This window comes from Mesoplodon mirus, assembly GCF_964341445.2.
Source record: "Mesoplodon mirus genome assembly, chromosome: 6".
NCBI classification, from domain to species: Eukaryota; Metazoa; Chordata; class Mammalia; order Artiodactyla; family Ziphiidae; genus Mesoplodon; species Mesoplodon mirus.
In genome coordinates this window covers 26,780,282-26,807,736 of record NC_138982.1, presented here as the reverse complement: position 1 = coordinate 26,807,736, position 27,455 = coordinate 26,780,282, and the positions used below count along the sequence as shown (strand labels likewise).

General features: G+C 40.9%; 3 protein-coding genes across 4 annotated transcripts in view; 1 reads left to right on the top strand and 2 right to left on the bottom strand.

Annotated features, from left to right (window-relative positions):
• EFHB (EF-hand domain family member B) overlaps positions 1-5,870 on the bottom strand; it is a gene marked incomplete at both ends in the record, with an annotated part of 40,556 nt that extends 34,686 nt beyond the window's left edge. Inside the window, one exon of the mRNA XM_082624857.1 lies at positions 4,968-5,870. Coding sequence (XP_082480983.1) covers positions 4,968-5,870 — 903 coding nt within the window. The remainder of the gene's footprint in view (positions 1-4,967) is intronic.
• A 5,518-nt stretch (positions 5,871-11,388) lies between these two features.
• RAB5A (RAB5A, member RAS oncogene family) overlaps positions 11,389-27,455 on the top strand; it is a 32,375-nt gene continuing 16,308 nt past the window's right edge. Inside the window, exons 1-2 of one of the 2 annotated variants that reach the window (XM_082624861.1) lie at positions 11,389-11,753; positions 14,828-15,083. In XM_082624861.1, coding sequence (XP_082480987.1) covers positions 14,921-15,083 — 163 coding nt within the window. In that variant the 5' untranslated portion in view covers positions 11,389-11,753; positions 14,828-14,920. The remainder of the gene's footprint in view (positions 11,754-14,827; positions 15,084-27,455) is intronic. The other variant, XM_082624860.1, reaches the window with a different exon arrangement.
• Positions 17,451-18,286, bottom strand: LOC309806218 (nucleolar protein 16-like). Its single transcript, XM_082624862.1, has one exon. The coding sequence runs from the start codon at positions 18,114-18,116 to the stop codon at positions 17,580-17,582; it is 537 nt and encodes a 178-aa protein (XP_082480988.1). The 5' UTR covers positions 18,117-18,286; the 3' UTR covers positions 17,451-17,579.

Here is a 27,455-nt window from a genome sequence, read left to right as displayed (position 1 = left end):
ACTTAAAGAACAAACTTATGGTTACCAGGGGGAAGGGTTGGGGGAAGGGCTAGTTAGGGAGTTTGGGATTAACATGTACACACTGCTCTATTTAAAATGTATAACCAACAAGGACCTACTGTATAGCACAGGGAACTCTTGTTCAATATTATGTAACAACCTAAATGGGAAAAGAATTTGAAAAAGAATAGATACATGCATATACATAACTGAATCAGTTTGCTCTACACCTGAAACGATATATCACAACATTGTAAATCAGCTATACTCCAATATAAAATAAAAAGTTAAAAAGAAAAAAGACTAACTCCTAAGGCTGGGGATACTCAGGGCAGCTACTCGCCAGGTGCTACATGATGAGAGAGATGGAAGGAAGGATGGATTGATTGACAGATCAATCAGTCCATGGCCTGAGAGATGACTTTACTTGTCCGTCATCTGCTGACCTTCCAAGTGTTTGACATTGGATATTCCAGGTTTCTATCACTGTAAACATTCTGTTGGACAGAAATGCCTTCACTATTCCTCATCTAGTTGCCTACTTGAAAAGCAATTTGATTCCAAATCAGTAGCTGTAATCAGGTTTGGATGTTCTCAGGCCATTTGATTGGGGACACAAAGATGGAAGCCATTAAGTCTGATTTGTATCTACAGTGTCATATTATGTGTGACAAGTCTCGCTCCAGCCATGGATCTCTTTTTATCTCTTTTTATTTCAGTTGTTTTCAAGGATGCCTGTTCATCAATTTGAGATGTGAAGGATAGCAGAACCTGCCACCACCAATTATGCCTCTTTGGCATAAGGATTGTTTTGAACCAATTATTTTAAGAAACAGCAGAAGCTCTGAAAACAGAGTAGAAGTACCCGCAAAAAATAATAATAATAATAATTATTATTATTATTCTATGTAATGGATAAACAACAAGGTCCTACTGTAAGTCACAGGGAACTATATTCAATATCCTGTGATAAACGTAATGGTAAAGAATATAAAAAAGATTTATATGTGTAACTGAATCACATTGCTGTACGGCAGAAATTAACACAACATTGTAAATCAACTATGCATCAATTTAAAAAATTATTCTGTGTAAATATCCAGTTCCTCACTAAACTTTTACCTAGTGTTTTTGTTTGTTTGTTTTTTGTAGTATGCGGGCCTCTCACTGTTGTGGCCTCTCCCGTTGCGGAGCACAGGCTCCGGACACGCAGGCTCAGCGGCCATGGCTCATGGGCCCAGCCGCTCAGCTGCATGTGGGATCTTCCCGGACTGGGGCACGAACCAGCGTCCCCTGCATCGGCAGGCAGACTCTCAACGACTGTGCCACCAGGGAAGCCCCTCTATTCCTGACTTTTAAACATACTTAGCAAACTGGGAATGGATATGGCAAAAATAATACTTAATGGTGAACCATTAGAATCATTCCCATTAAAGTCTGAAAAGTGACCTTTCAATATTGTATTATTGATCGTAGGCAATGCAGTGAGATAGGAAATAGAAATGAGAGTTACATATATTAAAGAAGGAAAGACAAAAGTGTCAATATGATTGTCTACCTAGCAAATCCAAAAGAAATAATAAGCAATTAAGACCAATCAGAGTTCAGCAAGATGACCAGATATAAGAATAAAAAAAACCAAAACAATGAAAACAAACATATGAAACAATTTTCAATCTCATTATAAATCAAAGAAATGTGAATTAAAACAATGCCTTACAAATCATTATTAATTTTTAAAACTTAGTGGTACAATCTTTTAGGAAGGGATTTGGCAACAAGAACTAGAGAAAAGGGCTTCCCTGGTGGCGCAGTGGTTGAGAGTCCGCCTGCCGATGCAGGGGACACGGGTTCGTGCCCCAGTCTGGGAAGATCCCACATGCCGTGGAGCGGCTGGGCCCGTGAGCCATGGCCGCTGAGCCTGCGCGTCCGGAGCCTGTGCTCCGCAACAGGAGAGGCCACGACAGTGAGAGGCCCGGGTACCGCAAGAAAAAAAAAAAAAAAGGACTAGAGAAAGATTCATCGTTTGGCTTCTGTTGAAACTCTATCCTAAGGAAATATTCTAAGACATATACATAAAGAAGTTCATAGACTATTCTTATAGAAAAATCTGGGAAAAAAATCTATTGTCCAAAAAGAGAGGGAATGAGTTATCTAAATAATCATATATGGGCTTAAAGAAATATTGCTTTTATCACTAAAACATCTTTTAAGTTGTCTGTAATAACACTGAAAAATTTATTAAATAATAGTAAGTGAAAACTCAAGAAAAATTTTATGCTTGTTGTAACAACTACATAAAAATGAATTAGGAGAAAAGTGCCATGGGAAGTATAGTACAGTCTAGAACTCAGACTCTTAAATTGGAAGTGGTGACTTCAAATCCTGAGGCTACCACTTCTTAGCTGTAAGACTTTGGCCAAATTATCTAATTTTCCTCAGTTTCCTCACTGATAAAGAGTTAATACCTGCAAAGCTCCATGGGTAGTGATGTTGATATAGTAAAGCCACTGATAACAATTAATGTGAGGGCAGCAAAATGCCAGTAGGCATAGTGTTAGGGTGATAAGATTATTGTGTTTTCATTCCTGTTTTCTAAATTTTCCATGTTATTATCTTTGTTTTATAGTGAAAGTAGATATTTTAATATTTAAAAAATTATTTTAAAAGGAACCTTGTTTCTAATCTAGGCTAATCTCTCCTCTGGCCTGTGATCCCGTTTCCACTCCCTCCTGCTTACCTGGGGTCTGGTTCCACCCATTATCTCGTTTGTGTTATCTCAAACTCCCCTACTGATTCACTAAATAAATAAAATTATTCCTAAATGGAATCTTTACTCTGTTCTCTTCACTGTCACACTTCTTAAGGGAAAAAAAAAGTTACAATAGTTTTCTCCAATTCTAATTTCACTCTTCAGTATATTGGAATCTGCATTCTCACTATGTTGCTAATTCCCTTAATGCCCAAAGCTAATTCATCTTTATTCTATTTACCCTATCAGAGACGTTTTAACACTGCTGGTCACTTTCTCCTTGAAGCTCTCTTCCCTGTCCTCTCACATTTAGAAAGGAGGACGTGAGAGGTAGCGGGAAGCAGAGGTTTTAGAACAGCCCATATTGGAAACCGGAAGCTGGTTTCTGCTCGTGCGTGAGATCAGGTCTGAAGCCATAGACCCATAGACTGCAGAACCGATCCAGAAAGGAGAAGCAGGCATGGTCAACTGAGAAGAGAGTGGCTGGGGAAATCCAATAAGGGAACCAGAAAGCAAAGTGGGTCAAAGACAAAAGAACACCCTGACTCCCAAGGGGAACAAAAGTCTGCAGATGCCAAAAAAAAAAAAAAAGAAATTCTGCAGAATCCCTGTGACCACTTCAGCAGAATTGTGTTCTCTAATCTCTCCTTTTTTCTCAGAATACTTCAAGGATGCTCCCTTTATGTTGCTCAATACCACCCTCTCAGACTCACCTCTTTCTTCTCTGACTGTTTTTTCTCCCACTTAATCATCCAGCCTTCCTTCCATTTATCAAACATATATTTACTGAATGACCAGTATAAGCTGGACCTCGTGATATGTCATGAAGCTACATGCTGAATAAGAGAAAATCCTTGTCCTCAAGAACTCACCTAGTTGACATTTCTTTCTCTGATCATCTCATGTGTTTCCCAAGGTAAGATCTTGCCTAGACCTTCTCTGTCCCATTTCCACCCATGGCTCCAACTGTCTCCCTGGCTTTTTCATCTGATAGCTTGTAAATAACTGAAACTCAGGATGGCCAACACCAGATATTCATGTGTCACCAAACCAGAAGATGTCTCATTATCAAACTAGAAACTCCTAAGTCATCCATGAACTTCCCTCTCTTTCACCACATAGATCCACAACTGGATGGCAATTCTTAACAATACCATCTCCTAAAAGGTTCTCAGAATTGCTCTCTCCTCTCCAATTCTTTCCAACTCTGTTAATTTCAGGCCATTATTACCTTGAAATAGCTTTCTAACTTTTTCCTGTCATCCAATATCTTCCCCTTCCAGTCCACCATTATTATTGATATCAGAATTATCTTTCCAAAAGGCAAATTTTATTTATTTCTTCCCTCATGAAGATCCACCATTGCTTCTGTACCCATACGTTTTACCTCTGCATTCTGGACCTTTAGATTTCTTCTTCATCTCTTACCACCATGCTGGCTAAACAGAATTGCCTATACCTCCCAACACAAGAAGCTTTGGTCATACTCTATGCCATTCTTTGCCCAAGATGCTCCAACTGTTTCCATCTGACAAATACTGACACCTTCTTAAATTAGCTGAAATATTACTTGCTCTGTAAAGCCTTTCCTAACTCCTCCAAAAAAATTGTCCAAACTTTCCATTGCGCCTCATATTTAGAGTGTACTTCTATTAAGGAAGAATTTGTTTTCTATGCATTTAGACATCTATATAATATTTGTTTAGTTATTGTCTCCAACATTGGAGTGAGAGCCTAAACCCATGGGATTAGAATCATGTGCTTTTCATTTGATAGTACCCTGGACCCAGCATAAGGACCACCACAAGTCTTTGCTGAAAGAATAAATAACTCACAGAATAATGAATAGAAAAAGCAAACTGTTTTTGAAAAAAGTACATGAATATTAGGATATAACATGTATTGCAGTTGGAGGGTTGAGAAAATGCAGATTGAGGAATGAAATGCAGGTCAAAGGAGAAAGGAGGGAGAAATCAAGAGGAACCATTCATGTGCACAGAAAACAAAGCTGACATTAGAAAAGGAGGCAGAGAGTCAGAGGAGATCGGACAAAGTAACAGCTGGAAAGAGTTTCTTGGGACAAGGAATATCAGAATCTCAACAAAATCTCTGCAATTTGACTGCAAATCCAAACAAGTCTCAAAAGTTTATCATCTTGATAGAGACATGGCTATCTATACATAGTTCCTAGGGAAAGTACTAGGAAAAAACTTACACTTGGCCAGCAAGGTAACCGATCAAAAAATTTCCCAGAGTATATGGGTCTGATGCGATCTGGAGGTTCTACTCCTGGTTTAATGTTCTCAACCTCCCTTTGCTCTTCAGGTTGTTGAGCCAACTGGTACTCAGAAGGTTCTATCACCAAGCCCATTTGGGGCTCTGTAGGCTTAGTTTCATCTGGATCCTCTGGTTGGGGGAACCCCATGGCCACCTCCACAGGAGGCTGCATCTCCATGCTGGGCTTCATCACCACACGGGTGGACTCTTTTTCCACTTCCTGTCTAGGTTCCATACCCAAAGTAGGTTGCTTCCCCACTGAAGCCCCTAACTCTTCAGGGTCACCAGCCACAGGACATTTCCTGCTGCCTGGAGCCTGTGGACTTTCACACACCAGGCCCAGTGGAGACTGTGTTACCCTTCCAGGACAACACCCTGCCAGAAAACGCTCATTTCCTAAACCCGCTCTTCCTGGCAACATTCTCAGAGGAAATTTTGTTTCCTGTGAGGCTGAGACCCTATTGACTCCTAAATTACTCCCGTCCATGAAAGTCCTAGAAATATTCTGTCTTTTTAATCTTATATCAAGCCCATTGCTCGATGGACATTTTGTTTCCGGTGAAGTCATCCTCTCCTCATATATATGACTGCATGGAGAATCTTCTTTTCCTAATCCCACTCTGAGCCCCAACTCCGTGGGAGATGTTGTTCCCATGAAGACCCTTCTCTCTCTTAAATCATCTTTTCTTGCCATGCTCAGAGGAGATTTCCTCTCAGATACCCTCATTCCTCCAAGGGCACTCATCTCTAAGGGGTAAGCTGCACCTGGCTCGAGGGAAGATCCCAATCCCTTGGAGCGCCCCAACCCTTTGGGGGACCCCACTCTCACGAAAGAGCACATCTCCACTCGGACTCCCTGCCCACTGCTTCCTGCCCGCCACTTCACACCAAGCAGAGTTCACTGGGGAAAAGGAAATGGAGGTCTGTTTACCCGGTTACCTGGGAAACGGGGGCGGGGCTTGGAGCTCAGCTCTTTCCAGGTCAGGACCCCGCCCATCTCTCTCCCTCTTTCTCCTCTCCCCCACTCTCTCCTCTTTCTCTCTCCCTCATTCCCCCCATTCTCCCCTATTCCTTCTCTCTTTTTTCCCCCTTCTTTAGTAGATTTGGAGGGCAGGAAAACTTGAAGGATGTGGTCTTGGGCTCCAGAGCAAATGACCCCAAACTTCTCTTTGGTTTTCCAAGCAACACAGTCCCGTTAGGATGGGTTCAGCCAGGGGCCTACTCCTGGCCACGGGCCTATTAATTTTTCTGGCGATCAGAGAATTAATAACCCTCTTTCTGGTGGTGACCACCAATTTTAGATCCTTCCTTGTGAAAGTACATGCACACTGCATGTAGTTCTTTCAGCGCTTAAGACATCCCTTAAAAATTCTGTAAAGTTACTATATTTGGCAGCTGTGGTAAGGAACATCTTAAAGTCTTTGAAAACACACTTCAATAAATAGGCTTTAAATAGCATTTCAAGTAAATATATTAAAATTTGAAATGAGTTACACAATAATGCATATTGAATTTTTAAAATAATGTGGCGAACTCAAAATTAAGTATGGGATTTTTTTAAAACTCAAGTTTTAATGAATGTGTATTTGGTGAATATTTGTCATGTTCTACACATACAGGGGATACAGAACACCTCGCTTAGAATTTGAATGAAATTTATGAGATTCCACTTTTTTAAGAAGCCTCATGAAAAACTTGCAAAATCCAAATTTTTTTAAAAAGCGGTTAAGGGATACTATTTTACATTTGTAAAAACAGTGTACTGTAATTTTCTAGATAGCTAATATAAATATTCTTCTCCCCCTAAGCAATTTAAATGACTTGATTGTGTGTAAATCAAGGTATGTCTGTATAAGTGTTCATTCAATTCTTTTGTTTACAAATATCTACAGTACTGAGTCCTCATTTTGTGTCAGTTCTGGGAATGCAATGGACTAAGCCAATCCCTACCTCATAGAATTTATATTCTAGTAGGGATAGATAGCCATCAAGTAAACCAATAAATAAGGTCATTTCACATGATGAGTGATGAGTATCATGAAGAAAATAGAACATTTTGATATGGAGGGAAGCTACTTTAGAATTGATGGGCTTAGAAATCCCTTAGGTATGTGACATTGAGCTGAGGCTTTCATGATGCCCTGCAAAGACACTAGCTTTTAAACCTGAATAGCTCAAGTTTCCATAGCCTTTTTCTCACTGCCTTGCCACCATGCCTACAATTCCTTATGCCAGAATTACCTTTCGGTTTGTCTCCAGACAGTCCCATTTAAAAGTAAATGTTACCATTCATTACCATCTATGCAAAGAGTCATTCTTCAACTACACAATGGAAAGATTTCCTGGAGAAGAAGGTAGAAGACATGGAGTGTTGTGTATGATTGAGAGATGCAAGGTGCTGGGAATTCTTGAGTCGGTGTTTAGAGATTTGAGGGCAAAGGCAGCACTAAGGGCAGTGTTCAGTTCTGCATGACTTTATTTAGGCTCCATCCATTTTGTAGCTTCCTTAAGAAATTTTACCACCTAGTAGTTAAACAGGAGAGAAGGGGGCAGGGCACAACATTTAAAAGAATGACATAGCCCGAGGACACGACATAAACAGATTAGAACCAAATAGGTCCAAGATTGTGGACAAGACTTCCACTAGACCTACAGCCTCAGTATATGATCATTGTAACACATCAGCAAGCTGATGACACACCCACAGGCGCCATGACAGTTCCAAGACCAACCGTAAAGGTCAAAAAGTGGGCAGTGGCCCCATTCCTGGAAATCCCCATCCCTTCCCCAAAATAGCTGGAATACTCCTCCCACTCATTAGCCTATGAAATTACCCACCCCTATAAAAACTGACAACCCCCGTACCCTGGTGCTGCTCTCACCTTCTGAGATGGCCCACACTCTGTCTATGGAGTGTGTTTCTCTCTAAATAAATCCACTTCTTACCTATCACTTTGTCTCTCACTGAATTCTTTCTGCGATGGGACATCAAGAACCTGAGCTTCATTAAGTCCTGAGACTAGGTGTGATCTCCGTTAAAAGACCATGGGTTCAAGTCCCAATCTGGGTTTTGGCTGGGTTTGGATCCCGGCCTGTGGGTTCAATCCCACTCCAAGTTACACGGTTTCAGTAGGATCTCCCATTTGCTACTAGAATGTACCCAATTATCAGTCCTCCTCAGTTATCCAGGGTTAGGGAAAAAAAAACACAGGTCTATTGTGAGTGGCAGTACAAGAGCAAAGCTTTACTGTGGCATTTCCATCTCTCCAAAATTACTACTGGATCTTAGAGGTACCAGCCACTGGAGCAGCACTCCCCAGGCAAACATTATGACTAAACTATAAAATACTGTGAAATGTATTCATGAATACAGACAATTGGGGGTTTTTTTGGCCTTGTCCCGCAGCTTGCAGGATCTTAGTTCCCCGACCATTGAACCCAGGCCCCAGCAATGAAAGCGCTGCTAACCTCTGGAAAGCCAGGAATTCCCTCACGAAGGAGGTGAATTAAAAGACAAAATTGGTAGAAAGTGGGACTCCCCTGGTGGTCCAGTGGGTAAGACTCTGCTCCGCGCTCCCAATGCAGGGAGCCCAGGTTCGACCTCTGGTCGGGGAACTAGATCCCGCATGCATGCCACAACTAAGAAGTCTGCATGCCTCAACAAAGATCCTGTGTGCCTCACCTAAGACCCGGCACAGCCAAAATAAATAAATAAATAAATAAATAAATAAATAAATAAATATTTTTAAAATTGGTAGAAAGAAATGAATGAGGAAGCAATACCCTAGAACAATGATGGGGAGTTCCTAACAATGTATAAATTTCAGCATCCAGGTGTTATTTGTGAGGACTTAAGTCAAATGTTCACCATTCTAAATGTAATTAAGCTTGGGAATTCCCTGGCGGTTCAGTAGTTAGTGACTCAGTGCTTTCACTGCCGAAGGCGGGGTTTGATTCCTGGTCAGGCAACTAAGATTGCACAAGCTACATGGTGTGGCAAAAATAAATAAATAAATAATGCAATTCAGCTCACAAATTTTGGGGAGTCCCTATTATATCAATCAAGGTTCCTCTGAGAGGAATTTAAATCATGAATAAATTATGGTCCTGGTCCTTAAGAACTTTAAAATCCTAATGGGAATGAAAGCCTGAGGAGGAAAGTCTAGGCAGGTACTCTCTAACTGTAAAATAAGGCAGATACATATTAGAACTATTACAGAGAGTAAAGTATCATGAAACTACAGGAAAAAGATCACTAAATCCAGTAGAAGTAGCCTCAGATGCCATCCAGAGGAGTTGGCATCCTGGATAAGGTGAGACCTGCAGGGATGAGAGGTAGTGGTATTCCAAGTTGCAGAGAACAAAGTGATCAAAGATGCCAAGATGGAAACACACAGGCGACACTCTGGGAACACAGAGTAGACTGGTATGATTAGGTCACAAGGCAAGAGTTTGGGGAGAGGGAGGCTTTAGAAACAGAATGAAAGAAACATGGGTTGGGACCAGAGTTGAAGAACTTTGTACTCTATTTAGCAATTGAATATTTTTGAGTAGGAGAGTGACTGGCCACAGTGTAAAGAATGGGTTGAAAAGGCATTTTTCAATGTGTGCATTAATTTTTCAATGTGTGCATTAATTTCAGCTTATACAAATACTACCATGGCCCAGGCTTTGGGATTAGAGCTCAGATTTGGGATTAGAGAATTTTGGGTGACAGAATGGGACAACGAAGAGCTGAAGATGATTCTGCTCTTTCAAGTTTAGGTGACTGGGAGGCTGTTAATACCAGTCACCAAGCAGAAGCATGTTTGGGATGGAATAGGTTTGGTTTGGGGCATACTGTTGACATGACAAAGCTGATGTGACATATCCTATTTCCAGATTCTTCCTGGGATTGTCCAAGAGGTATCACCATGACTAACATACCATATTGGAACCACCCCTTGGGATAAAGTGCCACAGACACCGTTTGCACATAACACATAATGTTCTTGGGGTTAGTAACTGGGAGGCTGATCTGAAAGGCTGGCTGTTCAAGGGTTCAAATCACCTTCACTGCAAAATGTTGACTGAGCACCGACAGGATACCTTAGGCCAAGTACACATCTAGACGATCAATACTGGTGGCCTCACGGCAGGGCTATAAATAGTAAACAGCAAACTGAAAAAGCAACCCTCATCCTGAGGAAAAATCGATTTAACATTCTACCAAATTCCGAAAGGAATTTTGTTTTGTTTTGTTTCAGATGCCCAGCCAGGAACTGTTGTGTGAGATGGAGCCAAAACAGCTTGCCTTAAGTAGGTCTGCAATGGAGGCTAATGAATGTCTTGGGTTCTTTTACTGGAATTGTGCTTAAGAACTCAGATTCTGGAGCCAGCCTGCAGGTTAGAACACAATTTCATCACCTACTCCGCGGTGATTTTGGACAAGTTACACAATCTCTGTGCCTCAAATTCTTTACCTGTAAAACAGGCACGGCACATTCGTGAATTCCACAGCCACGACTGAAGACTCCTGGCTGCCAGCCGCTGTGCTAGACAGCGGCGAGGACCACCTCGAGGATGTATATTCCAATGTAGGGAGGAGGACGATAGAGCTAGTTTCAGAGTGAGAGCCTCATAGCGTAGGAAGAAAATGGGATAATTCCTGTAAAGCGTTTAGTGCAGTAACCCGCGACGGGAAATTCTTTGTACAAGCTACCTATTATAACTTGCCCCTTCGCACCCAAAACAGGTAGGCTCTCAAGAAAAGCAAGTTATTATTGAAAATGTCCCCGCCTAAAGACAACTTTCGGAGGTGGGGGGAGGATCGCATCCTCCTCCCTGGAGTCAATGCCCCTTACCTATCCAGCCATCCCCAGGGACGTGTTGGAAGGCTCTCTTGTGCTAGAAAAGCCCCCACAAAAAAGCCCCTTAGCCGAGCTGGCAGAGTTGGGGTGTTGCAGAGGTAGGATAAGGGGAACTGGGGGCTAATATTCACAGAGGAAACTTCGCCGCCCCACACCTCCTGGGAGAAACAAACCCAAGTTCTCCTGGCCTCCCCCTAGAGCAGGCCGGCCAAGGAGTGACCCCGCCCCGTCCCCGCCCTCGGCCACGGGGAGCCACAGACAGCCGCCCAGATAACAATGGCGGCGGCGGGGGCGGGGCCGAGCGCGCCCCGAGGAAGCGGGGGAGGGAAGGTGGCCCGCGGCCGTAGCCAACCCCGCGGCTCGCTGGGGTCACGTGACGCGGCCGCCCCGCCCCGCGGCCCAGCCCGGAGTCTTAAGGCTCTGAGAGGGGGCGGGGAAGCGGATGGAACGGGCGGACGGGGAACGACCGGAAGTGACGAAGGGGCGTAGTCCGCGACGTGCGGCGACGTGGCGGCGAGGCCGGCGCCGGGCGGCGGAAGTGGCTACCGCGCTGGGACTGGAGTGTTTGTGTTTTGGTTAGCGAAGGAGCCGGCGGCCGGCCTGAGGGGAGGAGGGAGGAGGAGGAAGATTTAGTGGGAACTCGAGCGCCGGCGGCGGCGGAGGAGGAGAAAGCAAAGAGGAAGGCGGAGCGGCGAGAGGCGGAGACGGAGACCGACGGGGGCGGCACCGCGGCACGAGCCCCGCACCGTCCAGTCTGAGGGGAGCGGCGAGACGAGGAGACGCGCCGCTACCGCCGCCTTAGCCTCCTCTCGGGCTCCGCCTGGGACCTGCAGCCGGAAGCTTCGACGCCGCCGCCCCGCGCGCTGCGGACTCAGGTAACCGAGCCGGCCCTCCGCCCGCGCGGAGTGGGTCGGGACCCCGGGTGGTCCGCGGGCCCTGCCGGCGCGGAGTCCTCCGCCCTTCCCTCTCGCGCGTCGGGGCCCGGGACCGGAGATGGGCCGAACCCGGCGTCTCGACCCGCTGGCCCTGGTGACTCATCCTTCGAGGGGCTCCGGAGGCCAGGATTTGGGGACCGGCCGAGGGAGCGACGGGTGTCACCCTGTTCCCTTCTCAAGATGGCGCCGCGAGAGAGGGCCGGAGGCCGCGGTTCCGCCTGCTCCGTCCTGGCAGCCCGGGGTTGAGGGGGTGGTCTCCGGCCAGAAGCAGGCCGGATTCCGGGGAGGAGGATGAGAGAGACGGCCCAGGGGCCTGGCGGGGCCTGCTTGCTCGGGCGATCGGAGCTGGGTGTCAGTTGCTCAGGTGCTCTCGGAGGAGGACTTGGGGCTTCCAGCAGGTGTGAATTTGGGGAGCTCCGCCTACCCCCCGACTCCCTGAGCCGGGTAATGGAGGGAGGAGGCGGCTCGGGAAGCCGGGCTGTCTAGGGACTTGTCTCATCGTTGGAAGGTGGTGAACCGCAGCCTTAAACTTTAACTCGGCACAACTAGGTCGCTGAACACACTCAGTGGGTAGAGCCCTTTAAACGTGCTCTGTTGTTCGCCTCTCTGGAAGCTGGTCACCCTCCTGAGACTCAGACTTTTTCAATCTCTGAACGTCATAATTCACATATTTGTTTTTTGTCTTTTGCTGAAGTGGTGCCTAAGTGTCCAGTCAATTGCCTTTCACATAACTAGTAGGGAAAAAACCCACATGGAAACCACTGCGGTAATTCACCACTGCGGTAATTCAGGACAGCTCAGAAACTTTATTCTTAGTGTAAAATGGGGATAATAAAAAGAGCTCGTAGGGTTGCTGTGAGCCTAATTCATAGGATGGTGCTTGGCACAAAATAAATACCCAGAAATGTAAGCTGCTGTTAGTTTTCATCAAAGAGCACCCAGGAGGACTTTAACTCTAGAATGCCAGGTGTTTTCAAAAGATTTAAAATGCACTTTATGCAAAATCTTGTGCTTTTGTGAAACAAAAGTTTAAGTAGTGAATGCAACTATTACAAAATGTAACTTTTAACCTTAATGTTATGCTAACTGTATATTTATAATTAGATTTAGTTATGTTTTGTTTGAGATCCTTGGAGGGAACTATAATGCAAGGCTTTAAACCTTAAAAGACAAAGCTAAATCATAATCTTTTTTAATGGGCATCTAATGTTTTCCGTGAAATTTTGGGAGGACTGTGGAAATTCGGAGCATATTGTCCTTGATGAGTAATTCAGTTTGCTGTTTTGTAGGTAATCAGACAGCTGGGAAGTGTTCTAGTTGCTATCGTGTGTACTATTTGAAGGTGTGTTGGTGCATTTTCAGTCTACCTGACTTTCTATTGATACTTGGTCATTATTTCATCAAAGGGGCAATTTAATTGCCAATATTCAATCCCTGCTGTGTGTTGACCACTGTATTAGAAACTTTTTACATATATAGTCTCTTGTTTACTTTCCACAGTAGCTATGAAAGTTAGGTATACTGGAAATAGAGGCTTTGAAATGAAAGCACTTGCTCCAGCAGAAATTGGTATAGCTAGGCAGGATTAGATCCCCAAATCTGATATGTTTTGGGGGTGGTAGGAGGGTAGATGTGGGGTTGGAGCATTTTTTTATTACAGAAAATTTTTTAAATGTACAGAAGTAGGAAGAATAGTATAATGAACCCATCACCTAGCTTCAGTTATCTTATGGCCAATCTTGTTTTATTTACGCCCCCGTTGTTTGGAAGCAACTCAGACCTATTATTTCATTTGTCAGTATTTCAGTACGTATTACTAAAAGGTAAGGACTCTTCAAAGCTGCTGTTTAGGTAAGGCAGAGGTGATTTTATTGCCATGAATGTAAGTTCTCATGGATATGTTTATTAATGAGTTCATGGTCAAGAGGGATTCTTGTATAAACTCATTTCATGGGTAATGCAAATTTCTTATTAGGTACCTAAATGAAATAGAACAGTGATTTGAGAAGAGGAATCATCAGATTTAATGTTATTAGCACATGATCAAGTTTTGATTAAAGATGGAAGAAAACTATTATGATTGGTTTGTGAGTAAATTGTAAAAGAGTTCTTTGAAAGTTCCCTAATTCCTTTGAGATTGAAAATTAGCGTTCTTAGATAATAGTAGAAGACACAGAAGTTGCCCTTCAGGCTAGTTTTTTCTAAATGTGTTAAATAGAAAGTAACGACACATTTGTTAGCTCCAGAACTACAGAAAAGTATAACTAAATAAGACACTAATTCACTCACCACATAGAGAACCACAGTTAACAGTTCCACATCTGATGTACTTGAGCACATCAGAAAACGGTTTTAAGTCTTTTAGGCACCAGACACACCACCTACTTAATATATTTGTTGCTCCAAAACTACTGTTAAATAAACAAAAAACATGTACCGTTTAACAAGCCTTCAAGTAATAATGGCCAACATTTATTGAGCTGTTACTATGTTCTAAGATCTATTCTAAGAGCTTTCCACTTATTAACTTAATTTTACTCAAAACTGTTTTAACGTAAGTACTTGAGTCACCTTTCAGGTTGCCAGGGTTTGAAACTCAGCTCTGTTGAAGCTCTGTCACAGTAACTGTGTGACCTCAAGTTACTTAACCTCTCTGTGCCTGTTTTCCTCATTTTTAAGGATTGCAATAGTCAACTTTATAGGATTGTTGAGTGGCTGTGTTAAGTACTTAAAACCACCTGGCACAAAATTGAGTCTTTGATAAAGGTTAACTTTAAAATGTTTTAAAAGCCTTGAAAATTACAGCATGATTTTAGGCTCAAATCTCATGCCTTTACAATACTGACAAAGGTAGTGAATTAAACTAAATGACATTCAGTGTCTATTAGAGGTTATAATTGTCATGCAATAATGTGTTACAGGAAGAATTTACCAAAGTGATTAATAGTAGATTTGCTTTGTTTTGCTGTTTTGTATACTTAATTACTTCATTTTTTTTTTTTTTTTTTTTACAGGTTTCTCTACCTCCAGAAAGAAAAAAATTGACACCTTGCATCCTGGAAGTTCATTTAAGAGACTGAAATTAGGGACTTCTTTCAAATTTGGACATGGCTAATCGAGGAGCAACAAGACCCAATGGGCCAAATACTGGAAATAAAATATGCCAGTTCAAATTAGTACTTCTGGGAGAGTCTGCTGTTGGCAAATCGAGCCTGGTGCTTCGTTTTGTGAAGGGCCAATTTCATGAATTTCAAGAGAGTACCATTGGGGGTAAGATTTTCTTTTATCCTTTCTTCATTTAATTGAATCATACGTTGACAAATAAGATTTTGCTGTTCTGATTGTATGATGATGGGTACTAAGTAGGTCACAGAGTGAAGAGCTGAGCAGCAGGCTCAAGGCTTATAACTTGGTTTTTGTTAAGGTAATGTTTAATATTTTGATTTGTTGGTTATCCCCAAGATGCTTGTATGGAAGCTAAAATAGAGATGCAAACATAAGTGGAATCAGTGTCCCCAAGTATAAGATTTGATTGATATCTTTCTTGATAATGATTAGAAGCTTCTTCAAGTTATTACATGTTTGTGCTGAATTATATTGGCTTTAGAATGAATAGTGAAAATAGTAAAAGTAAATAGTAAAAGAGTTAACATTAAAATTCTAATTCTAAATAACTGAGGGAAGAGAAAGAATAAGTGATTAATGAAGAGGGACATGGAAGGGAAATGGGACCTGGAGAGAAAGATGGAAGGAGAGGGGAAAGAGGTAGAGTAAGCAGCACTGCTTACAGTGTTTTTGGTAAGACTGAGGCAAGGGAACAGTAAGACGCAGGACAAAGAGGAGACAACTAACAGAGCATGGCTGTGAATAGAAGACAAGACTGAATTGAACCTCATCAGAGAAATCCACAACTGTATATAGCAGCGGGGCAAAACAGCCTTTTTGGGGCGTCAGTTTCATCTGCCAAATGAAGCTTTTGAATTAGGTACTGTGTGGACAGCTTTCAGATTTGCAGTATTTTACAAGGGGTGTGTAATAAGCAGTACCATATTTTTTCCAGGTATTTTATACGTTTTAAAGTCATACTTTTGAAATATGTAAGGCAGATACCCATTGGCATGTAGCAACTTCTTGGAGTCCATCTTTCAGGAGCATAACTTTATGCTATGCATTGAGTATATGTTCTCAAGTAAGTACACTTGAGAATTTTATTTAGTTTCAGATCCTCCCAATAAGATAAATTACAGAACTCTAGTATCTCCTGGCTTTTCCCTACATATAGGAAATATAGTAGATAAGTGGTATTTCCACTTTAATAGACTCAGCAGTATAACAGTGATTGTCAACCCCCTCCATTTGTATATCATGTTACAGTGTGATCCCACTTTAGTATTTTATGGTTTTTATAATGGATGAGCATCAAAAATATAGTCCATATCATGCAGCTTTTATTTTGATTCAGAAATCTTGGTATTTTAAAAAATTTTAATAAAGTGTATCACACGTTCTTTGTGGTTTCTTTGTTAATACATTTGTGTGTGTGTATACCGTTTAATAATGAAATATAAAAATATAGATACGTATGATTTAATAATGAAGTATTACCTCTCAAGCTTTAGCCTCCTCCAGAAAGCAAATTGGGCCAAAGTTAACTAGCCCACATGGTAGGAAGAGTTTTAAAGAGATTGAGGTTATGTCCACCCACCTTAAACTGGTGCAAAAAGTTAGTTATTATAACTGCTTTTTGGCAAGTGATTGTCAGTTGCAGCGTTTTCCAAAGTACATATGCATCGTAGGCAAAATACCTGGGCTGATATGTTTGGGACTTGCTTTGTGCTAACCCTGCCCCCCTTCGCAGTACATATTAAAATAACAAAAACACTGAAGTACCGTAGTAAAGAACTTAACTCCTGGGAAATGTAGCCTAAGACTAGAACTTTGTTTTTGTTTTGGATGCTCCCAATTATCTTCGAAGTGACATCTTAAGAAGGACATTTAAAAGAGAAATTTAACCCCTTATCAGTGCATCATCATACATATACATATCCTCTGATATGTGTGTATGGGTGTGTATATATATATAATCTCCATTTCCATTTAATACCAATTAGATTGTCTACATTTCATTAATGAAATTGTCAAAAGGTTTTCATTCTAACACATAAAACTTCCTTAATATTTTCTATGAGTACAGATTGAGCTGGCTTTTTAAACCAACTTTAGAAGGACTTTACATCCCAATTTCTATTTTAATGGATACTGGCTGGATACCTTTCCACTATGTTGACCACATATTAATATCCTTAGGAGGTATGACAGTGTCATTATGATTACAGCTGTGAATCCTGGGTTTTTTGTTTGTTTGTTTTTGAGAGAACTGACATAATATTTTGTAAGTTTAAGGTGTAAGACATATTGGTTTAACTTGCCTACGGATGAGCACTGTTTTTTTTTTTTTTTTTTTTACTGTATTTTATTGTACACAGACTATATTCAAACAAACCACCCACTCTGAAAACAGCAGGTTCTGGCTTTTCCCAGAGACTCCAGAAGAACATAAATTGAAGCCTCTGGGAGACAGTGCCTTCCCCAAAGGGAAGTGTGAGAGAGATTTTGTGTGTGTGTGTGTATGTGTGCACTGTAACCTTTTGATTCCATGGGGTTTGGCTAGCCTCATCTGTAGCCACACACCTCTCCCTGCCTTAAACCCTGGCTCAGCTTCTCTGGTCCAGGAGGAAGCCTCAACCTGGGGCAGGTGTAAACCAGTCACTCAACCTCCATCTTATTCTTCTGCAACGAATCGACAAACGCTTGCCACTCCGCTGGGTAAAAATGCTTATAGACGTTGATCTTATTCCGAATCTGTTTTGGGGTATCTTGATAGTAATTCTTCTCATCCCGGGCCATAGCCTTATAGTCCTCCCCATGGTTCTCCACCATGTAGCAAACATAGTCAATGAGATCCCGAGATAGCGTATTTCCTTTCTTTTCTGGAAGGCTGGCTTCTGCCTCCAGGTCATTGAGCACATAGGGCTTCCGCATGAGGTCCTTAGGCCCCTCCTCCACGTCCACTTCCAGGGCCTTTACCTTTCTCTTAAGAAGGGGCACTGCCCTGTTGGGGTCCATAGCCAAACCCATATCAGCCAGGTTCTGCCGCACCGATTTGGTCTGGTCCCAGGCATGTCGGATGTGGGAGCATTCGATCCGCGGCGCTGCCTTCCGTCGAGCATTCCGGTTCAGACGCTTCCGGTTAACATTATAACCGAACTTCTGCCTCTGGGTCTTCCCCTTGGCTTTACGCATCGCGCTGACCCCAGCACGGGTAACTCAGACTCCAGCACTGTTTTTTTTTTTTATGCTCTTTGCTGCAGCTCTTCACCCTTAAGGACTAGAGTAGAATCTAAGCATTTAAGGATCTCAAGGTTTGAGCTATTTAAGGTCTGTAACTTGTAGGTAATATGTCTTTTTGTTTTGGCTGATGTGTGGTAGGAGCTGTCTAAAAATGAACCTGGCCAGATGTTTTACATTTCATCTGTTCTTTATTTTTTACTTAACTGTTTATGTTTAATAACATTAGTTGTGGTCTGAAGAGCTCACTTAAAATTTTCATCTCTGGTTATGTTGTAAGGTGGAAATCATATTCAAGAATACACTCTTGAATTTGTGTATTCTAGAACCTTATATTCATCAAAAACATCAAGGTTTCTTTAGTTTTTGTGGTTCTTCCTAAACATGATAGCTTGATTTAAGAATCCATGTTGTCTCACAATACCCCACACCCCTGCCCCTTGGCTCTATAGCACTCATAATGAGATAGGTAGTTAGGTGGTGGGTTTAGCGCTTTGGGGAGTTCTAGCTTATTTGTAGGGGTTTGAAGTCTGCATGACATTTACATTCCCGTTGTCTGTCTAAGACTAGCCCATAAGGTTAGCAGGGAGCATTAGGCTCAGAGGGTTGTCACCCTTCTTGCTATCTCATCTGGAGGCGCATAGCTCTTCAGTAAATACTTGTTGGATGTTTGGACTGGCCATCTTTCATTTAACACCTTGAACACCTAAAGATTTATCTTAAGTTTTAACAAGTCTTCCACATGATTCTAATACATGCCAAAGTTTGAGAACCCCTGCTTTCTGTGTTCTGAGGAGCCAATATTACATTTACACTACATATTAAAGTTCTCCCACAAATGGAATAATTGCTTTTCTTTTTTTTAAACTGTAGGATTTTTAAAAAACTTATTGTTCATCTAACTCCTCCAGTTTGAGAATTACAAGTATTATGTACTGGTTACATTACATATTAACCTGTTATTTCTTTATATGGGAACCCCTTCCTGTTAACCTGCTAGGCCTCTTTAAGAGAGCATGGCTCCTTCTCTGTTCCATCAAGGATACCCTGCCTTGTCTTTACTTACAGGAGTTAGAATATCCATAGTTGTCAGTTATCTGTACCGATGCTGCTCCCTTTTATTGCCACAAATAATCAAGGACTGGTTATACACGAAATTAAAGAAATAAGTGCCTTCTTTTTTAAGCTATTTTCAGCAGTTATTAACCCTAAGTAGAGTGTCTAAAATAATTATTTCAGGGTTGTTTTTACTGGAAGAACAAAGTTTATTCTATATTTAACATCCGTCCAGTTTCCTCTAAGGGGCTACCAGGACTTGTTTTTCTATTCAGATTCAAAAACATCTGGGGGAAAAATTATTAAAATTAAGAAAAACAAGGTTGGTTTCAAAGTTATTATTAACAGTCTTTTACCTTACCTTATCAATTTACGACCAGGACCTTCTTAAGAGTCGAGTATTGTGGTTAAGAAAGGGGTGGCGGGCAGCTCTATATCCACATTGTTTGATTTAAAATTCTAGCTCCAGCACATACCACGTATCATCTGCGGCAAGTCATACCCAGCTTTATTTGCATCTTATATGAAATGGAAATAATAGTACCTTACTTGAGAGGTTTTTGGTAAAGATTAAATGAAAGTGCATATACATTTCTTGGCACAATGCCTAGCATGGAGTAAAATGCTTATTAAATATTAGCTATTACCATTACCATCACCACCATTACTGTTTGCTGAGTCTTTTTTGTGTGTGTGTGGTACGCAGGCCTCTCACCGTTGTGGCCTCTCCCGTTGCGGAGCACAGGCTCTGGACGCGCACGGGCCCAGCCGCTCCGCAGCATGTGGGATCTTCCGAGACTGGGGCACGAACCCGTGTTCCGTGCATCGGCAGGCGGACTCTAAAACACTGCGCCACCAGGGAAGCCCTGCTGAGTCGTTTTTATCACTGTTGATATTTTTGTTGTATTGTCATTACATGACATTATTTTAGAACCGTGACTTTTCCACCTAGTGCAGAGCATTCAATTTAGGATTTGATAGTGTTAAAGAATTTTATGTCCAGATTTTCTCCTCTTGGAAGATAAAGTTTCTTATTAAAAGTTATAGGAACAGGGGCTTCCCTGGTGACACAGTGGTTGAGAGTCCGCCTGCCGATGCAGGGGACACGGGTTCCTGCCCCCGTCCGGGAGGATCCCACATGCCGCAGAGCGGCTGGGCCTGTGAGCCATGGCCGCTGAGCCTGCACGTCCGGAGCCTGTGCTCCGCAACGGGAGAGGCCACAACAGTGAGAAGCCCGCGTACCGAAAAAAAAAAAAAAAGAAAAAAAGTTATAGGAACAAATAAGATGTAAAAAACTTTATGAGCAGGTACTTCCTAAATTTGAGCCTTTCCAAAAATGGAATTTTTGCAAATTCCTTCAAGTAAATAGCATGAGCATATACAGCTAAGTTTCTTTAAATTCTATATGGTAGATTGTTGCTTAACCCTCCCACCATTTGTTGATTTTCAAAAAAGCGGTTATTTATGTATGTTACATTAAATGCCTGCTCCCCACATCAACTAAGATATTTTGGAAGTTTTCTCAGAGAGAGTAATTACACAGTTAGATAGAATACGACATGTATGTAGATATTAATGTTGCTTCCTAAACTGAGAAATAAAAGCAGCTAGAAAATTTAAATCTGAATAACTCATGTTTTTCCTGTAGTAGTAAGCTTTCTACTATTGCCCTTCACTCGTTAGCTGTAAAAAGACTTGTTTGTGTAATTGTAATCTGTGCATTTGTTTACTTCCTTTATCTTTTTGCATCTGCATATTGTTTTCAATTAAAAGTACTTTTGAGAAAGGATAGAAGACCTAGGGACAAACCACCAGCATATAGTTTTCAATTCATGAGAAAAATGGTTTTTTAAATATCCATTATTCTTTCTGTTACAGTGAGAGTTAAAATTTGTGGGAGTTTATCTTTTGGTTCTAAGTGAAAGAATATAATAATATTTCCTTCTAGAAAGTACATATTCAGTATTTGAGATAGGTTGTATTACTAGGAGAAATTTGTAAAGATTTGGTATTTTATATGTTTGTACCAGTTCTGACCTAAAAAATTTTAATAGTCTTAACATCAGTTATTCCCTAGTGTTCCAGTTTAAAATGTTATCATATGTGGCTACTGAAGCATTGCTGTGAATTAGGAGCCAATAAGCTTAGCTTCAATCCTGGCTTCCTTTTACAAACAGCACTGTTTACGTACACACTTATAAAATGAGAAGAGTGAGCTAAATCAGGATTCTTTGAGGGCAGACTTTTTTTAAAGTGTGTACTCTGCTCCACGTTAAACAATGCAATCAATATAGTTAAACCTTTTCTTCCTCTTAAAATTTATTTCACAATTTGGGATCATGAACGTCTGTTTTTGCCCTGTCTTACTTAATTCATCAATGCTCTCTGTTGTTGCTGAAGTGTTCAGAGCTGTTTGGTAGAATGATTTTGCCAATTAGCTCTAACTATGGTGAACCTCTGTTAATTCACTAATTTGCTGCTTTTATTCTGTTATTACTGGGAAATAAGATTATCAAGCTTTTCTGAAATTCATTTACTCAACACATTTACCAAGCTCCTAGCACTGTGCTAAATATTAGGAATCAAAGTTAACCTTTCCCCCTTTTGGGTCTTATACCATAGTAATCTGAGGTTACTTATATGCAGTCTTCCTTACCATGCATGCTGAATTAATTCATCATTTGGAGTTATCATTGAGAGCCTTTTGTTACCAGGCCTCTTGGTGGCAAATAGGGATGTATTAGAGTGAGAAAGGCAACAGGAGTAATTCCAGAGGCTTTTGATTTTTGATCATTGGCTATTTTAATGTAAACATGAACTGCAACTACCAAATTACTAAATTCCTCAAGATGAGAGTGAAGTCACATATTGGATTTTGAAAATAAGAAATAATCCTTAGTATTTTACAAGTGTTAAAAAACGGTATTTGAGGGAAGTGCTGGTGAACAACATTCACCCTCTTTTCCAGGTAATATAGATGAGGAAGGGTAACAGCAGGATGAGGAACCAGTCATTCATGGTTTTTTAGCCTGTTTGCAAAGCTGAAGATAGCAGTCACTCTTTGGATTCAAAAAGAAGAGATACTGTGATGATATGGGACTGTAGTCACTAATTATCAGACACCTTCAGCGTTTCTCAGTTAAAAAAATAGTTATTTAAGGACTTCAGTGGTTCAGTGGTTAGGACTTCTGCTTCCACTGCCAGGGGGTGTGGGTTCAGTCCCTAGTTGGGGAATTAAGATCCCACGTGCCATGTAGCACGGCCAAGAAATTTTTTTTTAAAGTTATTTATCTTCACATAGAACGAGAGCCAAGAGGGGTTCCACTTAGTTGATATCAATTCTGTTTGAGGTGTAACGTGAATGTATCTTGGACACATAGGGTACTTTAATATTAGAGTGCTTGAACTTGAACTTCGACAATCCTAACTTTCTCATCTATCGTATTCATAAGTAATTTGTAAATTTTAGAAAAATGTGACTTCGAGGAAATACAGGGTAATTTTAGGGTAGCTTGTAAGGTAATTTTTAAGTTAGTTACATGTCATATGATGCAGTCATAGAACTTATACAGCATTCTCACAGTGTCATCTGGACCTTACCATAGCTATATGAGGAAATACTAATCTTATAGATGAGGAAATACTAATCTTATAGATGAGGAAACTGAGGCAACAAAAGTGATTTGCCTGAGGTTTTGCAACTAAGTGACAGCTGGGATTAAAGACAGGTCTTTCTTCATTGCCACCTGTATTCTGGAATTGATAAAGTTTAGGGTCAGGATATGCATGAGATAAGCACTCTGTTATAAAATATGTGGTACTTGGCAGGTACAGAGCCCCTTATATATTGATTTATTGATATAAGGAAAATAATGTGAAAGTATTTTTAAATAAAAATTCAAATCACTCATGTTCCAAAGTGAGCACCGCTGTGTTCATTTTTATGCCATCCACATGTATCACATTTTTATTATTTCATTGATTTGTTCTTATAAGTCAAATCTCAAATGGTTGACACCGAAAAGTCTCCCTCCTGTCTTCTACCCACTTAGTTCTTTTTCCCAGAGGTAGTGTTACTTTGTCCTTGCAAAGTTACTATTATATTTAAATCTGTGTATTTTCTCCTTTTTATGCAATTTGAAACATACCAGACCTACTGTAGTATACTTTTTACTTTTCACTTTAATACTGTCCCAGTTATCTACTGCTCAGAAACAAATGAACCCAAAGCTTAGTCATTTAAAACAATTATTATCTCTTTTGTTTCTGGGGGTTGAGTGGGCTTAGGTGATTTTCTGATGTCATGGGTGGCAGTCAGTGCTGGGGCTGGAATCATCTCAACACATCTGGCAGCTCATTCTGGCTATTGGTTGGGACCTCAGCTGGGGCTGTCATCCAGAACACCTGCATGTGGCCTTGCCACCTGGTTTGGGTTTCCTCATAGCATGATGGCTGGGTTCAAACATGAATATCCCCAAAATACCAGGCAGAGGCTGGGTAGCTTTTTATGAGCTACCCCCCAGAAGTTCACGTAGATAGTGTCAATTATGTTCATATCACAGGCTTGTACAGATTTGAGGAAAGAATGTCAGTGTCATGTTGTAACAAGAATGTGTGTGAAATCTTCTGGCCATCTTGAAAATACAGTCTGATTTTTCATATCATTTTATGAAGAGCATCCTCATTTTTCTTGGCTGTATCAGCATTCCTTTGAATGGATCATAATCAATATGCTTTATCAGTTCTAGTTTCAGATTTGCACATTGTTTTATATTTTGGGGCGTTAACAGTGCTGCATTGAATAATTTAATTCATAGTTATTTCTCACATATTCCAAGTATTTCTGATTGCTGTGTCTTAGGTTATATACTTTTGTAATTCTGATACATTTTTCCACACTGCCCTCCAACCAGCAGCGCACAGAATGCCTGTTACCCTATTTTACTAACTCAGGGTAGTGTCATACTTACAGATCTTTGCCATGCATTGATCTCTGCATTTTTTAATGTATATTTTTCCCATAATAGGGGCGAGGTCAAGCATCTTTTCATATTTTTAGAGCCCATTATGTTTCCATTCTCTGTGAACTATTTATAACTTCATGATATTTTTATATAGAATCATTTATAATAGTCATACTATTGTTTCATTTATTAATGATAATACTCAATATCTATTATATTGTATTCATACTAATTTTAGTAACTGGCAGTCTCCTATTTTTTAACCATACCCTTATTGTTAGACATTTAATATTTGCATTTTTGTTTGCTGTTTTAGGTAATTATGTAATAGTGGTAAATAGGTAAATATGTAATAGTGGATGTATTCTTGGAATTTTTTCTCCTCTGGACTTATTTCTGTAGAATCAATTTCTAGATGTGGTTACTGAACCAAAGTAATTTTATTTAATGATTATGGAATCAAAGGGATTCCAGTCTCTTCATCACTTTTTTCTTCCCTTAAAGATAGATATTTGCAATTTCTTTGGGCCTTGCTTGGCATAAATAATTATATTCTGGGATTGCAGGTTTCCTGTAATTGTTACTCTGGGGCTTAGTCTTCCCTGTCTCTTCTGCCTTCTTTAGCTTGCCCTTTTCCAGTCTTATATTGTAAAATACTCAGAACTTTTATTTTATCAGAACTTTTATTTTAAGCTCACTTAGTGGATAGGTTTATTGCTAAGCATTAAAAGAGTCACTTTCAAGGCCAGTAATTTTTTTAAAGTCTGGTAGATTTCCTTGAGACTTGGGAAGTATTAAGTGCTAGGTTCTGAAACCAAATGGAGAAGGGATATCACTAAGGAGAAGGGGGAAAGAGGCCTCCTTTGCAAAATAGCCAGGGCACAATCCTTGCACATTATCTTTGATTTTCTTTAGTTTGAAAATTATATACCTGGGTGTAGAATTTTCAGCATTTCTCTTTCTTGGTGTTCTCTGAGCTTCCTGTAATTTGGTGTCTGACATTATTTTGGGGAAATTCTCAGTCTTTATTGCTTCACATATTCTATTCCTTTCTTCTCCTGGTATTCCCGTTATGAATATAGTACACCTTTTGTAGTTGTCCCACAGTCCTTGGATATTCTGTTCAGTGTTTTTCAGTCTTTATTCTCTTTTTTTTTTTTTTTTTTTTTCTTTTTGCGGTATGCGGGCCTCTCACTGTTGTGGCCTCTCCCGTTGCGGAGCACAGGCTCCGGATGCGCAGGCCCAGCGGCCATGGCTCACGGGCCCAGCCGCTCCGCGGCATATGGGATCCTCCCAGACCGGGGCACGAACCCGTATCCCCTGCATCGGCAGGCGGACTCTCAACCACTGCGCCACCAGGGAGGCCCTATTCTCTTTATATTTCAGTTTTGGAGGTTACTATTGATAGGCCTCAAGGTCTGAGGTTCTTTCCTCAGCCATGTCCAGTCATCTAATAAGCCCATCAGAGGTATTCTTTATTTCTCTTATGGTGTTTTTTGACCTCTGGCAATTTTGGGGTGTTCCTAAGAGTTCCATTTCTCTGCTGACATTGTCCATCTATTCTTGTATTCTGTCTTTACCATTAGGGTCCTTAGCACATTAATCCTAGTTGTTTTAAATTCCCAGTCTGGTAATTCCAGCATCTCTGCTGTTCCCGGTTCTGATGCTTGCTCTGTCTCTTCAAACTGTGTTTTGCCTTTTAGTATGCCTTGTGATTTTTCTTGCTAGCTGGATATGATATAGTGGGTGAAAGCAAGTGCCATAAATAGGCCTTTAGTAGTGCAGTAAAGAGGTGTGTGTGTGTGGGGGGGGCGATTCTATAGTCCTGTGTTTAGGTCTGTCTTTTAGTGAGCCTGTTTGTCTAAACAGTGAACTTCACAAGTGGTCATCAGTTTTTTTCTCCCCCACTTGGATGAGACAGGATGGCTAGAATGGACTGGAATTAGAGATTTCCCTTCTTCCACATGGAAGGATAGAACTGGCTTGAGTTGGATATTTCTTCCCCCAAGTCAGTTAAGAGTCTGATAATACTCCAACAGGTTAACTAGTTAACTAGTTTCTCATGGGGACAGGCTTTGTTAAGAACATGCTAGTCTGGTTTATTTCAAAATGGTTCCTTTTCCTCTTACCTTGCCAGAAGCAGGCAGGGATTTTTCTCTGATATGTACTGTGAGAACCTGATCAAGTTCCTGGATGTAAAACTCACAAAAGTGTGGTGCACCCCCCCCCCCATGTCTGGTGGGTTCCCCTGGAGTTTTTAACTCAGATTTGTCCATACCTAACCTCCAGCAATTTGTCAATTACAGTTTCCTACACCAGCACTGGTTTCCTCAGGTTTCTACTCTTACATGTTGTGGTTTTCTGTATCCAACTGGCTTGTCTCTCCAATTTTGGGGACAACAGATTGCCCTGTGACCTCACTTCTTTTTCAAATCCAAGAACAACTGTTGATTTTTCAGTTTATTTAGCTTTTCATTTGTCAGGATGGAGTGGCGACTTCTACGTTCCTTACATGCAGAACCAGAAGTCATCTTTGCTTGCACATTATAGGAATTTTTTAATGTACTGTTTAAACTGTTTAACAAAGTATCTGTTAAATGTCTTTCATGGACATATATCCCTTAAAGCTGAGTTAATTTCATTAACTTTTTCTCTTGGTGTTTGTTGGGGAGCATTTGTCTGATACTAGCTAATAGCTTGTAACAACCTCTCCTCTTTCTCCCATTTCTTCACCTTTCCTCTTTGTGAGTGTGCCTTCATTCTGCTTCCCAATTTAGTATTGGGAACATGATTGTTATATAAAACCAATCAGGTGAGTAAAGGCTTTAATAAAGATTGTGCCCTTGGTGTGGTAACCACAGACTCTCAGCCTTGAAGGTTCAAGTATTGGTTTTATCAGTTCATTCTAGGGTGATTGGGTTTGGGGTAAGTTCAAACCAAGTTCAAACTCCTACGACTAATTTTAAAGCAGTGTACATTAATGTACTATCGGAAATATTAGTATGATAATGTTCAGCTAGTGACATGTGACTAGCTTATGTCCTGGCTAGTAGATTCCCTTAGAAGAGTTGGGTGTCCTTTAAGAGTAACTGTCAAGCTATGATAGTAAAAGAAAAACACATTGATCTCTGTTACTCCCATATTATTTCTGAAAAAAATTGCATGAATTAGTCTTTTAAAAAGTATATCTTCCTCCTAGATAATGTTGGAGAAAAACTGATCCTCATTTTGCATGACTTCATGCAGACTTCCCTATGTATCATTCATATTTTCC

What these genes read in the sequence shown, in the direction of transcription:
- LOC309806218 (XM_082624862.1), bottom strand. Translation starts at nt 18,116, where the DNA reads ATGCGTAAAGCCAAGGGGAAGACCCAGAGGCAGAAGTTCGGTTATAAT.